General features: G+C 36.7%; 2 protein-coding genes and 1 long non-coding RNA gene across 3 annotated transcripts in view; all 3 read right to left on the reverse strand.

The window, feature by feature from the left end:
- Positions 1-720: 720 nt before the first annotated feature.
- On the reverse strand, positions 721-2186 carry LOC148690501 (uncharacterized). The gene is made up of 3 exons (XM_088686913.1): positions 1428-2186; positions 1209-1340; positions 721-1039 (listed from the first exon to the last, which is right to left on the reverse strand). The coding sequence occupies exons 1-3, from the start codon at positions 1503-1505 to the stop codon at positions 797-799; spliced, it is 453 nt and encodes a 150-aa protein (XP_088543039.1). The 5' UTR covers positions 1506-2186; the 3' UTR covers positions 721-796.
- A 1025-nt stretch (positions 2187-3211) lies between these two features.
- Positions 3212-6231, reverse strand: LOC137739319 (protein PLASTID MOVEMENT IMPAIRED 1). The gene has a single exon (XM_068478878.2). The coding sequence runs from the start codon at positions 5975-5977 to the stop codon at positions 3296-3298; it is 2682 nt and encodes an 893-aa protein (XP_068334979.2). The 5' UTR covers positions 5978-6231; the 3' UTR covers positions 3212-3295.
- Positions 6232-11708: 5477 nt separating this feature from the next.
- The window catches only part of LOC148690502 (uncharacterized), a 989-nt gene continuing 895 nt past the window's right edge, over positions 11709-11802 (reverse strand). The window contains exon 2 of the long non-coding RNA XR_015956366.1: positions 11709-11802. This exon is cut by the window's right edge and continues 356 nt beyond it. This is a non-coding gene — a long non-coding RNA (uncharacterized LOC148690502).

Here is an 11802-nt window from a genome sequence, read left to right on the forward strand (position 1 = left end):
CCCTCTTTCGTATATTTTTTTTTACTAGTGTTCTCATCTTCTTCTTGGCCGTTTCTTTTCCTTGCTCTTGAGGATCCTTGCTAGTTGGAGTCTGCATTTGAACATCTTGTTGAACTCCAGAGGTCCCTTTTGTAGTGGCAGTGTCTTTTCTTTCATGCTCTTGATCCTCCTCATTTTCATCTGGATCATGATCAATTGCATGCCTTTGTTCTGGATCCTCCATAGCCACGTCATTTTCAGTTGCATTCTCTTGAACTGGATCATCGATAGCAGTATCCTTATCATGTGTATGCTCTTCAATTCGATCATCATTATCTGGATCTTCTTTAGGTGGTTCCTCCTTTTCTGGATCCTTGAAATTTTGATTTCCCTCTATTGAAGCATTTAGATCTGGTACTATTGGTTGCTTTTCTAGTAGCTTCTCCTTCAAACTTCCAATTTCATCCAAAAGTTTATTTACTTTCATAGAAGCTGCTGAGTTCTTTAATTGCAACTGTTTCATTTCAAATTTCATTGAACTAATCTTCTGCTTGTCTTCATGTCATTCTTGGAGAAGCTTTTCAACGTTTCTGTTGAGTGCTTCTGTTGTTTGATTCGTTACAATTGAATCTGTGTGTAGGTTGTCAAGTGCATATATCATCATGTGACTGAGGACTAGATTCCTCTTTTGATCCATGCTCGCACATCTTTTAAACTCTTCAAAACCTTCCACACCTAATGTGGTATCAATCCCTATCATGTCCTTTTGATAAATTACATCAAATTTCATCAATTCTTTTGTGTACAGTTGATCAAACTATAACTGAGCTTCATTGATGGTGATAATGTGATCTTGTTGAGCTTCAACTTCAGTTCTCTTCCTTTTCCTTCCTGTTGTCTTCTTTTCTTTTTTCTTGGAAGGCTTGTTTCTTTGTTCAAGAGAAGGAATGACATTATCTTCTTCTTGGTTTATGTTGGACTGCTCATGTGTTGGTTCTTCAAAAGGTATAGCAGCAAGAATCGGCTCATTCGGTTTAGCACAAGGAATACCACCACCAATCTGCACAGTCACACATTAAATAGCTGTTAAATTACATAATAATGTCATTGTTTCGTAAACACTGTTTATTAAACCTTGAAAAACACAAACTGCAATGATCATTATGTTATGCAGTTGTAAAGTGCAAAAATATATTGTTTATTGAAATACTTTTATTATTGGTCCTTACCTCAATTTGTTCAGCTGGAATATCTCTGATTGTTTTGTGGATTTTGGTTATGTCACATCTTCCAATGGCAGGAACCATGTTTTCTTGTCCACTCATTGTCTCCACCAGAATGGTGTGAAGACAAATCCAATACTGCATGAAATAAGAACTTTGAATTACTTTCTTCCGTATTTTATAAGACATAATTCATGTTTTTAAAATATAGTTCTTATTTCTTACCAAAATAAGAGCAGTACATCCGTTTGTTGTTGCTGATTCTTTTCTTTTTTTCCTCTTTTTCTTTGATTTGTTAATCATCTTGAACAAGTAGTCCCTCACTCTTTTTGCCCAGTTGTATTTGCTGATTTGGTCCAATGCCCCACAAATTGTTACGAAGCTCCACGTGATGTATGTTCCGAAGGTTGCAAATAAGAGGGATTGTAGGAGATGCACACATATGGTTAAAGTAGTAGCTTTTGTCCTTTTAGGAGTTTCGTCTTGGATTGATTTTTGGTACGCTTCAAGAATGTCCTCTTTTTTTTCACTATTTTTTGGTTTGCAAAATATGTTTTGACAAAGTTGTCCTTCATGTTTTTTGTGGATTTGTCTGTGTTTGATAGGTCAACTCCTTGGTTGTTTAAACCAAATATTTGAGCAACATCTTCACTTGTTATTCCTCTTGGCTCAGATCCCCAAATTTGAACTTTTGTTGCTTGGAGTCATAACATTGTATAATCTTGATTAGATCCATATCAGACTTCTTTTTTCTCTCCGTTGCAACGATTTCATCATCCATGTAGAATTTGATCGGACTTCAAAATGGTGTCTTGCCCAAATGATTGCAGACATCATGGCGTTGTTGAAGCATTGGCTTGTACAATTGCATTGAATTTGCAAACCCAAAACATTGCATTTGTATTGCACATAAGATGTTGAAGGTTTTTTTTTATTCTTTTTCTTATCTAGACTCTTTTTAGCGAAAATCTTCATTCTTGATTTCTTGGCTCCGTCCATATGTAAGAATAAACATAGTTTAATTATCACACTAGTTCGTGTATAGCATAATATATGTTTATATATTAAACGATTGGCTAGTAAATTGTCTTTTTTTGGGTGGATCTGCGACGGATTTGTACTGAGAGTAAATAACAAAATAAATTTACGGAAATAGTATAATTTGCGTTTTGTTTAAGTTGATGCATGTTATTCTATATGCTTGATTCCAGTAGATGTTAGTTATATAAACAATGAACCGTATGATTTTGTGAAATATGTTGAGAGAAATTGTAAGATTGTTACCTTTGTTTATTTTTCTAGGTATGTCTGCGACCAAGTTGCTCACCGAAGTTGATATTTGCGTGAATTCGTCCGTGAAAGAACTGGAATGATGTACGAAATCGGAAAATGAGGATGGTTTCTGGTTTTTGTGATCTTGACGTTTCGAGCAATGGAGGTTTCAATTTTTTTGTACGGTGAGAAGGGGTTGGTGAACATTAATGGCGTTGGAGGGATGATGAGAGGGATGGTGAGAAGTAACTGCAACTTTGGCTAACGGGCTGGGTTAGGCTTCGTTAGGGGCAATTTTGGAATATTAATTGTTATGCGGTTTGGGCTTTTTGTTGATCCCGTGTGTTTTAGTTTTTGTAGGGTCTGAGATAAAAGTTGTGTGTCCTTATGATTTAAATTTAAGCCCTTTTTATTAAGTAATAGTTTAGGGTCGTTTTTCATTAAAAAAAAGTTAGCCTAAGCCCTTTTCGTTAAAGTTCCCCTTATTCAATTGTTTTTAATTAAATTCGTTTTTAATATTTTAGGTCATAAAATCAACCTCTTCCAAACTTGTTTTCAAATAATTAATTAAGATTTGGTATTTACATAAATTATTCATTCAATCATTGTGGAGAACGACCTTACTTGAACTGTTATACTATGATAACCTTATACTCTTGCAAGTATTTTTAAGTGTTTTTATCCCTACTTTTGCAGGTGGTAAAAATTCCTATCATGCATCAATTTTGCTATTTGCATTTCTTTAATTTTTACTCGTTTTATCGATTATTATTGTAAGTAAATTACAAAAGCAATTAAATGAATACATATAATACTCAGCTTCACTTGGTAAATTTTACATCTGGATTTCTCATGTACTTAAGCCACATACCAGCCATCACTCTTGATGAAATGCTCCACAACAAATCCTGACCTTTGGATGCTACATAATGTTTCCCCTTCTTCCTTGCAGCTGCTTTTGCCAATCCATAAGAAATCAACCACTGCATTGCAGTTAGCCTCTGCCTCTCACTATCCCACGCATTCCTCTTCCCTCCTTTTGTCCTCACTTTCAACCCTCCCACATGCATGCTTGTCACTTTGAATCTCTTTTCTTCCTCCTCATCGACGGCGCCATCAGCTCTCGTTGCATAAATAAGAGCTATCATAGGGCCTCCAACCGCCTCATACCGCCTTAAGGGATCCCTTAGCTGAACAACCACTGCCAGTGTGATTGTCTCCGGCTGGTTCCCATCTTGTAAGCTATCCGAATTGGCCACGCTGTGGTTTTTGATCCAGTCGTCTAGCGATATTGAAGAAGTGAGCAGTTCGTTTTGAAGTACTTTTACGCCACTTGAATTTGTGAAACTATTGTTCATTGGTGAAACATCGAATGGGGCTTCTTCCTCAGCCATTTCAGCTTGGATTTTCAAAGATTCAAGTGCCATGGCCTCGATTTTCTGCATGGTGAATGTGATAATCTCCTCTGCTTTCAAAGGGTTCTCGTTTACATTCCAAATCCCAGTCGAAATCCTTTCCTTTCTGCCTGTGCTCAATGCAATTGCCATTGTTTTGACGGCGGCAATTGTTCTAGCAGCGCTCGAGCTAGCCCCTTCTTTGTTCCTTCCTTGAATGATCGCGGATGCAACACCTTCAAAAGCAATCTGCTCTGCAGTTTTATCCATCAGTTCATCCAATGCCATCAAATTCATAATCTGAGAATTCAGCTCATCAAGTCCAATAGCTGCAATCCTTTGAAACAATTCGAATCCACTCATTGACTGATCCCATGACAGAACAAACGGCTTTGATATTTGCATGGAAAGTTTTGGAGTGTCTTTTCTAGCTACCAAAGTGTCAAACGGATTCATGGACGCCAAGTACCCTCCATCGCGGGTTTGAACCACGCACCCTAAGCTTTTTCCAAGATCAGGAAGGAATACTTCTGCTGCTTCACACTCACCAGATTCCTCGACCCCTTCAAGCTTGAGAGGGGGGATCTCACTTTGATTCAGTTTATATTCATTTAAGATCTCCTCCTCCTCAAGCATTTGAAGAAACTCCTTTGTCACATTTTCTTCGTCCGCCTCCAATTTTTGTGATTCGATATCTTCTTCATCTTCATCCTTTTCGTCATTTTTTTCTTTCCCCATCAAAGACTCAAGAGCCTTAATCTGCTGAGCAATTGAATCAAGTTCTGTCAATCTTGTTGTATGCACTTTGTCATGCACAATTTCCTTCACAACCTCACTTGATGCTGCCGATTTTTCGTCAATAGACTTTTTGGATTGCTCCTCCCCATATTCCTCTTCCTTGTCTTGGAATTCAACTCCTTTATCCACTACCTCAAAGTCTGGCAGATCAAGCTCCTCTGCCTTTGGCGCTTCCGATTCTTTTGCCTTCTGAGCTGCAGAAGAAGATGATGATGATATAGGAACGGGGTTTGGTTCGTCAAGATTAAGTTCATCAATCCCTTGGAGATCAGCTGCTTTTCTTGCTTGTGAAGGTGTCCATGCTTCTCCTCTGCTGGAAAGTTTTGGACTAGGCACACTAAATGAAGTTTTTGATTGCTTCCTAGCAAAAACAGATGAGAAATTCTTGGACTTACCAGACTTCAAATCCTCAGCCTGATTGTAAATTCCAAGTCCTCCATCCTTCTCCATAATCTGAAACCCTAGTTTCAGAACAAGCTCACCGCCTTTCGCCTTCCCTAATAGTTTAAAACTCATATCCCATTGCCGAATTCGTTGACCTTCGTGGCTTTTCTCAATGGATTCCAGAATCATCTGACTCAAATCCACAGTGCTTCTCCCAAAATCAAGCTCCTCTGCATCAACTGCAAACAAATATACCCAAAAGGGTCTCGGCTCAAACTTCGTCTGCTTCCCATGGCCGGAACTGCAATAAACATGGCACCGAACGAAAAGTGTCTCTTCAAAATCAGCAGCTCCTTGTGTTACCCTTGACGGCATTGTTTGAACCGCTCCCTCTTTTGTTTCTTTCTTTCTAACGCAGACAGAAAGTCTAAGGCCATTCATTGAAGTCGGAAGGCCTTGCGCAGCGACAACTTCAACAGAAAATAAGCAGCTCAGCTTCTGCATTCCAATGTGGGAAATAGCGCGAATCGGTTTCCAATTCCAGATACCTTTTTTCTCGGTGGTGGCAGTTGCCTTGACATCCAAGCTTCTTAGCTCCGGTGAATTATATTTCGTTGCCTTCTTGCCTCGATCCTTTTGCTCATCTTCCTCATCACTAGTAAGTTTTGGGCGGGAGCGCCACGGGGACAAAGACATCCGCCTTCGTGGTTTGTTGTTGAGTCTAATTTCCTCAACATTCGCCGGAACAAGTTCATCTTTAGAGGGTATGGTAGGAACTGAGCTTCGTGGAAGAACAAGGGAGGCAGTTCTTCGAGTACTAGTACTCGAAATGTGGGATGTGTAGAGTGACTCGCTAAGCGCTTCGAGCTCTTCCAAAAGCTGAGTGTTGGAATTTCTCCGGCTGCCGGATGAAATTTCAGCTGCCATTAGAGAAGAGAAGAAAAGGGTAGGAGGAAATCGGTGCAATAGGTGGGAATGGGATTGAATTCACATGCACCGAAAGGAATGAAGGGGGAAATTAGATAAGGGAATCACTTGGTCGATTGGTTTTTGAGGTGGAGAAACTGCCATGGATTGTGGTGATGAATGTGGGGGTTGATTGATGATCTTTCCAGAGCCAATGAAACGTGTGAAGGATAAGAGGACAACGCCTCTTCCCGTTTTGTTCTTTTCTGGTGAAAGAGATGGGTTTGAGACATTAGGCAGGGAAACCGGTCCCATTGAAATAAATAAATGGTTTGTTCTATGATAAGGGAATCACTTGGTCGATTGGTTTTTGAGGTGGAGAAACTGCCATGGATTGTGGTGATTAATGTGGGGGTTGATTGATGATCTTTCCAGAGCCAATGAAACGTGTGAAGGATAAGAGGACAACGCCTCTTCCCGTTTTTTTTTTTACTTCTGGTGAAAGAGATGGGTTTGAGACATCAGGCAGGGAAACTGGTCCCATAGAAATAAATGGTTTGTTCTATCTGGCATGGTAATGTAATGTGTACATTTAGTTATTTAAATTACTATTTCCATGAAGCTTCTGACCTTGTTTTCACTTGCAGTGGATTCCACGGGAGTGGAACTTTCGTATTTCAGGGTGTATTACCCTCGTTTCTTTCTGATACATGAGGATACATCACGTGATGTATGAGAAAGGAACAACGACTATACACTCCATAGGTTAGTCTTTTCGCTTCCAAGTGGGTACTTGTTTTGTTATTTTCGTTGTGTCAAGCAGGCATGGGCCGAGCCACAAATATCAGGATGGGTTGAGCTTTTGAATTAGCTCAAACAATAAAAGTAGGTAGAGAAATGAGCAGGATTAAATTAAGTCAAATCCACGATTAACTTCCATTCTAAATATAAAAAAAAAGGGTACCAAATAAGAAAGATAAACTATTTGTTAATTTCAAGATGTGATTGAATGCAATAAAATCACTACAAGAAAATATGGAATAGGTGACCAAATTTTATGTGGCAGGTCAATAGCTAGTTGGCTGACTTCTTTCTCTATTATTTGCTCCTATGAAGAATTAGTTGGATGATGTATGCTGTTCGCTTTAATGAATTCTTGGTTTCAGTTTTAGTTGAAATTAGTCTTTGAGTTTCTTGATGAGTTTGGTTGCTTTGCTTTATTACCTAGTCATTATTTGGAAATTGAGGATTATGGTCTTATTATTTTAGGAATAGTTTGTTCGATTTCAGTTTCAATTAAATTTTGACATATCTTTCTTTGCTATTTGTTGGATGATAATGCTCAATTTGTTTTCTCTTGTGTCTCCGTAGGTTTATGAGAAATTTATGTCGGCTATGTTACTTGCAGGCTCCAACAACCAGTAAAAAACAAGTCTTCGTAGTCTAGCCGGGTTTAGATTTTTTAGGATTTTTTTTTCTTCATTAGTTTATTATTTCGAAACGATATTTGTTCCCTTTGTGCATGTTTAGTTTATTAAACATGTTACCAATGTAAAAATTACTTCTATTGGTATATAAATTGTCATTATGATGTAGTCCATATTATTCATTTGCTTGATTCACTGAAATTAAAGTTTTAATTATAGATTCATTTTCAAGCAAAATTATGAAAATAATTAAATGCGAAAAAGCAATACAGGATGTGACGAAAGCATGTCATCACGCATTTTCAGAATAAGTGATGTTCAAAGCGTCACATATTGTTTTAAGTATGAAATTTGAGCGAGGAATATGTGAGGAAAATAGGGTCACATATAGAACTAGTATGTGACGAACAAAAAATTCATCACAAAAACTATACATGAGGCTGTATAGGTGACGCATTTTGTAATGCTGGAAATTCATCACATAATTATATGTGACAAATTTTAGTGTATATGTGACGATGCCCATTCGTCATAGAATCCATGGTTTCTTGTAATAAATGGAAAAGACATGATCGCTTGATTGATATATACGTGGAGCTTGAAGAGCTTTAACTTAACAAACTTACTTGCAAATAGTTTAAATTGAATGCGTGGATATTGATAGTGTGACATCAAGGCTTCCTTCCTTCCTCTGTTACCTATTTCACATTTATGTATTATTGAGCAAGTGAATTGGGCACAGATATTCGAGGCCGGTGGCCGAAACTACTAATGTGTGATCGACAATTACAATTAATCCTAAATAGGAAACAACAATGAAGTTACCCAAGGCGAGGATGTTATTTCATCTTTTCTTTTTTTAACGTGGGATTCAATGCCATATAATCGTGAAAACAAAATTGCCGAGGAACCATCACTTATAGATCCTCTTTTATATATACACAATTACTCATAGTTTGATATATTTGGACGAGTGAAAGAAAGATTTACGTTCTTCCACACGTGCATGCATGAGTTATGAGTAATGAGGTCCCTCAATAGCTCAATCCCCATGTGTATCGACCCAAATTAATCAAATGAACTTGGGCGGCCAACAATAGTTTGAACATATTTCTTTATTTCATTTCAAGCTGACAAGATCCCACATGACATGATCTTTCTTCTGTTACAATAATTATCTTTTACAAGTTAATTTCTCGAACATAATTGAAAACAAATTAAGGGAAGAAAAACAATTATTCTGACAAAGGTGGATCATGTCGATTGATAATGTTACCTGTTAACAGAAAATTTCCTTCACCCCTTTGTGGATTTGAAAGCCACCAAAATTTGCAACATGTGTGTGTGACTACAAAAATTGAGACAAAGCATTAGGCATATATATACACAATAAAGTGGACAAGATAATTGTTTTGTTGGCTGAATGCATACATTCTTATATAGAATACTTAAATATTCAGTGACAAGCGCTCTCCACTGTTTTACATGCCGACACTGATTCTGCTGGAATTTATTAATTACTTTGTTTCAATTAGTTAATTGCAATGAATACCAAAAATATGCAAACACAATATGCATACATTCTTTATGAAGAAGCATTATTGCTCTGTTTCATTAAAACTTATGCATGTCTCCACTGTTTTGTATTTGCATTGCTTTTTTGAGATCCAAAAATATGCATGCATGCATGATAACCAATAAAACCTGCGCGCGCGCCGAGAAAGAAAACGAAAAATATTTGCACGTGGATGAAGCGAGGGTCTTTCGATCAATATGACTAAGAATATAGTCTACAGTATGACCATCCTACGACCAGCTCATGAGGAAACCCGGTCGACAGTTCTCAGTTTTCTGATTCACTTTCGTTAATCTCTACTATTAAACAAAATGTTGGGTGATTTTTCAATCAACTCATCTATTTTTCATCAAAAACTGTGTTGGTGTCAAAACTCAGACGAAGTTTAGACTGGCTTCAACACATATTTTTCTTGTGTATTGCTTTCGGTCTCTGCACTATGCTATGGGGAGAGAGAGAGAGAGTACGTGTGCCACTGTTGGAAGGTGCCAACAAAAAAGTGCTTGTTTTCGTGATTCAAAGTTGTGCATAAATCTGACTTCCTAACCAAATGATTGTTAATCGTTGGGTTAAATTATTTTATGTGCGTCAGGTGAACAAGGACTAAATTCAGTGTAACTTCGTTTATGCTTGCCTAAAAAGTAAAAGAAAGCGAAATAGAAATTAATGAGAGAAATAGACTTCAATCATTATGATGTAGTCAAGATTACAAACATCACAAAGTAAACTCTAGGCTGATTGGCCATGATATGTAACTTGAAATTCAAATTGACTGGAAACGTAACGAAAGCAGTAAAGCTCTAGCCATATTCAAGCCATGAAGGTCAAGATTTTGCTAGAGGAGTCCACAAAGATCACTAGTTTCATATTGGACTTGGTACAAAACATGCGCCTTAGAGAGGAAATCAGGAGTGGTTGGAATTACACATCAACCGAATCATATCACAAGATGGCAAAGCTATAAAAGTTTTAGATATCAGGGATCGTAGGTCGCATTTGCTTCGAAGAAAGGTTTTGAGATTGTAACTGAAGAACTCAAAGAGATTTGTTGAAGAGCAATTAAGTTTGTGCTGAAAAATAGTTGAGTTGATTGAAGAATAACTCAAGATTTTGTTTAATCCTGTATACTGAAGTGAAACGACCACTAAAACAAATGGTCAAAACTTAAAAGGAATCTTCTTTGTTTTTCCTCGTACTTTTCCCTTACATTTGCCGGTTATACAAAAATACGAAGGGGCCATTTGATCAAACCATTTTTTTTAAACTTTGATTTTTTTCAAAAGAAATAGGACTAAAGTGAGATGGAAAAGGAAATAGCTTTGACGTGTTTGAAGGTGTTTTTGCTTTCCTATTTCGGTTGGGAGTTTAGCATTTGAAGGTGTTTTTGCTTTCCTTAGATTATTAAAAAAAAATTACATACAATATCATAATTTAATTTTATGAACATTTTAACTTAAAAGTATTTAAATATTGAAAAATCAATAAATTTGGGTGAATTTTGAGTTAAATTATTTTAACCGTTGGATTTAAATTTGGGCCTTTAGATTTTTTTTTTTTTATCGTTAGATTTGATTATATTCGATCTCAGCCGTTGGATTCAATAAATCCTGGGAAACATGCCCATGTGAGTGGGGTCCCGCCGGTGGTGCCCACACCATTTTCTGGGTTAGATCCTGGGGGGAATTTGGCTTTTAGCTTTTAACCCACACATTTAGCATGGGATGGGTTAGGTCTTTTTTTGGGTTGGGGGAGGGGGGAATAAAACCTAAAAACTAGTATTTAGCCCAGGGTTCGGTTTGGTCTCACGATGTGCAACTTATAAAAGGGGAAAAAAAAATGCAGCAGTAAGGGAAACGAGGCTTCTTCTGGTGTGGTACAAGGCAGCGACAAAGCGGCAGTAATTTGGTTTTTTTTCTCTAGTTTTATTTTATGCAAAATTTCCTTATGAGAATTACTATGAATTCTTTGTTCATGGGGTTCTAAACTCTTAGCTAAGGCTAAGAGGAAACCCTAATTATGAGTACTTTAGTTATTTGATTGTTTGATTCATGAATTCATATTGATGATTAATTTTCATCCACCAGTTGAATTGCAATTTTAATATTTGGTTTTTTGTGCTTGACCATTGTCTAGGATTTTGATATTGAAAATGCATTGCACAATCATCATCATATGCATATATGTTCCTCTCAACTTAATTACGGATTATATAGATATACAAGATCTTAAATATAAAAATATATTAGTTTAATGGTAGACCTTCAATTTTTTTTTTTCAATTAGACAATTACTGATATTGGGTGGACCCCACCTGTTTTTTTATTCCCCAAATGCTAATAAACGTTGGAAAGCAAATGCTTTGGGAAGAGTGCAATTTCATTCTTCCCCTTTAACCTCGTTTGGTAATCACGCCATAGATAAATGAGTTTGTTAAGTAAAAACGGAAAATCTAATTTGGAATTTGATTAATCTTAAAATTCTGACGTGGACAAAAGCTAAATACTTTCCACCAAAATTGTCAGGAAACAATGAAAGGAATAAAAAAGGCTGCATAAACAAGGTTTTTTTTGTTTATAATAACAATGTTTTATTTTCTTTTTTTCATTCAAATATATAGGGTTCAATTAACTAATATAACTTTGTATGTTAGTCTTTTCCTTCCCCACACAATATAACGTTCCGTAAAAGTTCAAAACATTCATGAAATTCAGCAATTCAAAAGAAGTAGAAACGTGTCTTGCTAAACAAATAAAACTTGAAGACAAAATGCAATTAACTTTTGTTTATAGGTCCACTTAGCTACTTGCAAAATGCAATTAACTTTTGTTTGTACCACTATTACA

The sequence above is a fragment of the Pyrus communis genome, chromosome 15 (genome assembly GCF_041283825.1).
Source record: "Pyrus communis isolate YQ-2024b chromosome 15, ASM4128382v1, whole genome shotgun sequence".
Taxonomy (NCBI): domain Eukaryota; kingdom Viridiplantae; phylum Streptophyta; class Magnoliopsida; order Rosales; family Rosaceae; genus Pyrus; species Pyrus communis.